General features: G+C 62.1%; 1 protein-coding gene across 1 annotated transcript; it reads right to left on the bottom strand.

Annotated features, from left to right (window-relative positions):
• Positions 1-539: 539 nt before the first annotated feature.
• LYPD3 (LY6/PLAUR domain containing 3) lies at positions 540-3156 on the bottom strand. Its single transcript, XM_008049629.1, has 4 exons — positions 2964-3156; positions 1823-1954; positions 1233-1403; positions 540-709 (listed from the first exon to the last, which is right to left on the bottom strand). Exons 1-4 carry the CDS (start codon positions 3046-3048, stop codon positions 540-542), a joined length of 558 nt encoding a protein of 185 aa, XP_008047820.1. The 5' UTR covers positions 3049-3156.
• Positions 3157-3663: the final 507 nt, after the last annotated feature.

Genomic DNA, 3663 nt, shown 5'->3' with positions numbered 1-3663 from the left:
GCTCAGGCAATCCACTCACCTCAGCCTCCCAAAGGCGCGGGATTACAGGCTGAGCCACCGAGCCCGGCTTAATTTTTTTGATTTGTTGTATTCTTTTGATTTATTGATTATTTAATTTATTGTATTACTTTGATTTATTGAGTATTTGGTTTATTGTAGAGACGAGTTCTCACCAAGTTGCCTCAAGCTGGTCTCTAACCCCGGGGCCTTGGCCTCCCCAAGTGTGGGATTGCAGGCGTGAACCATCGCGCCCAGCTTTTTTTTTAAGATTGGAAAATATAGTTTATTTAGAGAGTAAATTGGAGAGAGAGAGAAGAGATTTACCTCCCCAAGGCAGGGGAGGGGGCCAAAGCTAGGAAACATGGCAGCCACTTAGACACACCAGAGTTTAACAAAGCAGGAGCCTACATTTTCTAAGATGCTCTAAGAGGCGAGCGCTGAGGCCTAGTGTCCCAGGACGCACTGGCGGTGTTGGTAGCCCTTTGGGTAAAAGGGTCCCCACGACCCGGACACCTCCCATAGGTGCCGTGCTCCCGGGCTCACTCACCTGCCGTCAAAGTGACGTTGCCGTCGAAGCAGCCCTTGTAGACGCGGTCGCTGGCGTTGTAGCAGCTCACGACAGGGGGCGAGGTTCCCTGGCAGGCCTCGCGGCTCAGCCCCACGCAGCTGTAGCACTGCGCGCCGTTGGGCTCGTGCGCGCTCTCATTGCCTGCGAAAGGATCCGAGAGGAAGAAAAGGGGTCGAGGAGGGCTCGGGGCCAGGCGCGGTGGCTCACGCCTGGGATCCCAGCACTTTGGGAGGCCGAGGCAGCAGGACTGCCCGAGCGCAGGAGGTCGAGACCAGCCTGGGCAACACAGCGAGTTCTCGCCTCTACAAAAATACATGTGTATAAAAATTAGCCCGGCGTAGTGGCGTGCGCCTGTAGCCCCAGCTACTCGGGAGGCTGAGGCGGAAGGACCCCTGAGCCCAGGAGGTCGAGGCCGCGGTGAGCCGCGATCGTGCCACTGTCCTCCAGCTTGAGCGACAGAGTGAGACCCCGGCTCAAAACAACAGGAGGGCTCCGGACCCGCGGCTCAGCTTCTAGCTCCGCCCCTCGGCCCCCAGCCCTGGCCCGGCCCGCGAGCTCGTAGCCCCGCCCCCGGCGTGCAACCTCCCCGTGCCTACAGCGATGAAGCCCCGCCTTCTGCCTCTTGGCCCCGCCCCCTTCCCGATGCAGCCCCGCCTCCACGGACCTGCCGGGTTAAGCGCCCTCGAGGTGAGGTTGAGCTTGGAGTTGCAGCGGTCCTGGGCGCATTGCTGCAGCTGGATGAAGGCCAGAAGCCCGTGCAGGTCCAGTCCGCGGTCATTCTTGCCGGGGAGTCCCGAACCGCAGCCCCGCACTGCCACTGAGAATTGCCCGTGGACTGTGGAGCGGGGAGGGGCGGGGTGAGCGGAGGGCGGGGCCTCGGAGGGGACAATACCCGAGGGCCGACGGGCCGGGATGCGCAGGCCGAGGCCTCCGAAAGAACAGATCTAGGGGAGAGAAGCACGCGAGGAGGGAGGGCCGGGGGCTGAGGCCTAGGAGGCAGACGGGCTGGCCGACCGGGACAGACAGGTCTCGGTGGCGGAGCGGAAGCGGTGGGCAGGATGTGCCCTCGTCCCAAGCCCGCGTCGCCCCATCCACCCCGCCCAGCTCTCAGCCTCGCCCCTCTGATCCCTAATGGAGAAGGCAGGCCTGGAAGAAAGGGGGCGAGGCTGTCCTAAAGGGTCTCCGCGGGGCGGCGAGGGAGGGGTGCGACTGGATTCGGAGGCGGGGCTGGGTTGGCCTCGGGGTCCCACTCACTGGTTTCCACCGCCCCCACGGCCTCTGTGCAGACGTCCACGCCCGGCGCGCACTTGACCGTCTTCATCTTGTGCGCGGAGCAGCCGTCATCCGCCTTCTGCACGCAGCTGTAGCACTCCAGGGCCTGCGCTCCTGGGGGCCGAGCGGAGCAAGCCTCGCTAAAGCCTCCTCCCCCGAAGGAGAACCCGTCCCTCCCACGCCCTCGGTCCCGGAACGAGACAGTCCGGCTGCACACACTCCCCCGGGGCGGCAGTAGGGAAGACAAACCCTCCCACAAATCTGAGGGCACGGGCTACACCGGGCCCCGTTGCTCCACGCCCCCATCCCTGTGATGGGAGCACCTTCCCACAAGCCCCGATGCCCACGGTAGCAGGTCCCTGCCGAGAAGCCCCTCATCCTGGGGGGGGGATACCTTCTCACAGTCCTCTGCTCAGGATAGGAGAACTTTTCCCACAGTGGGCTGTGCTCCGTGAGGGATCCTTCCCACAGCCCGCCCCCTCTGACCAGGGCAGGGGATCCTTCCCACGGGCCCATTCTATGCAAGGTGAGAGAACTCTGCCCATAGCTCCTCTGCCCAGGAGAGGGGAACACTTTCCACAACCTCCTCTGCGCAGGATGGAAGGACTTTTCCTACAGTCCCCTCTAACCATGGGGACCCTTCCCACTGCCCGTGGTGGGGGGCCCTTCCCACTGCCCATGGTGGGGGACCCTTCCCATAAATCTGGGTGGACAGGACTGGGCCCTGTCGATCGATATCCCCTATCCCTATGGTGGGAACATCCTTCCCACAGCCCTGGATGCGCACAGAAGGGGGCCCTCACCATGGAGCCCTCATCTTAGGGTAGGGGGAATACCTTCCCACTGCCCTTGGTAGGGAAGCCTTCCCACTGCCCGTTGGTGAGGACTCCTCCCACTACTCATGGTGGGGGACACGTCCCACTGTCCATGGTGAAGACCTTTCCCATTGCCTCCTCTGCTCAGGATGGGACAACTTTTCCCACAGTCCTCTTCGCTCATAGTGAGAGAGCCTTCCCATAGCCCTCTCTGTAGGGGACAGGGGGAGCCTCCTCCCCAGGAGCCCCCACTCTGCCCTCCCCCCCGCACCCCTCTCCCCCCAGCCTCCTCCCAGCAGCAGACCCACCTTCTCGAAGAAGCAGCGGCAGCAGCAGCAGCCAGCCCGTGGTCCAGATCACTCCCTGGACACCTGTTTTCCTGGCGGGATCCATGGCTCCGTCCTGCTTCCTCGGCGTCCCCCCAGAGTGTGCCGCCTCTCAGCCTGGGTCCTCTTACCTGAGCCCAGGATGAGTAACCTACCCCCGGGCAGCATTGGCCTTGCCCAACCGGGCCAACTCAGCGTCCGCCGTCGGGTGGGGCCCCGCCCCTGGGTGCGTCACCCACAAGGAGAGCGGCCCCTGCCCTGTGCGGTTGGCAAGGAGGTTCAGGGCGGGAGTGAGGTTCCCTGACAGATCATGGGAGAAAGTCTATGTGTGTTTGGGAGAAGGGAGAAGAGTGGGGTGGCTCAAAGAAAGGCAGGGGCTACTCAACATTTAGCACTCAGTGACTCTTTAATGAGCAGCTGCAGTGTGCCTGGCTTTGAGCAGGATGAGGCCGGAAGTGAAGACAGGACCACTTCCAGTCCTCACAGATCTCACTGTCTGATGGGGGAGACGGATGTTAACCAAATCATCACACAAACTGTTCTTTACAACGGAGACCAGAACAGTGACAGAAGAAGCATAGGGTGCCATGGGAGGCGTGAAGTCCAGAGTAGGGACTGGCCTGCAAAGGCTTCCTTGAGGTGGTCATCTGAGATGTGACGCTGAAGACATGAAGACATGAGA

This window comes from Carlito syrichta, unplaced genomic scaffold (assembly GCF_000164805.1).
Source record: "Carlito syrichta isolate Samal-C Ts95f unplaced genomic scaffold, Tarsius_syrichta-2.0.1 Scaffold135858, whole genome shotgun sequence".
Lineage (NCBI taxonomy): Eukaryota > Metazoa > Chordata > Mammalia > Primates > Tarsiidae > Carlito > Carlito syrichta.
The sequence above is the reverse complement of the archived record's forward strand: the minus strand, read 5'-3'. Positions and strand labels throughout refer to the sequence as shown.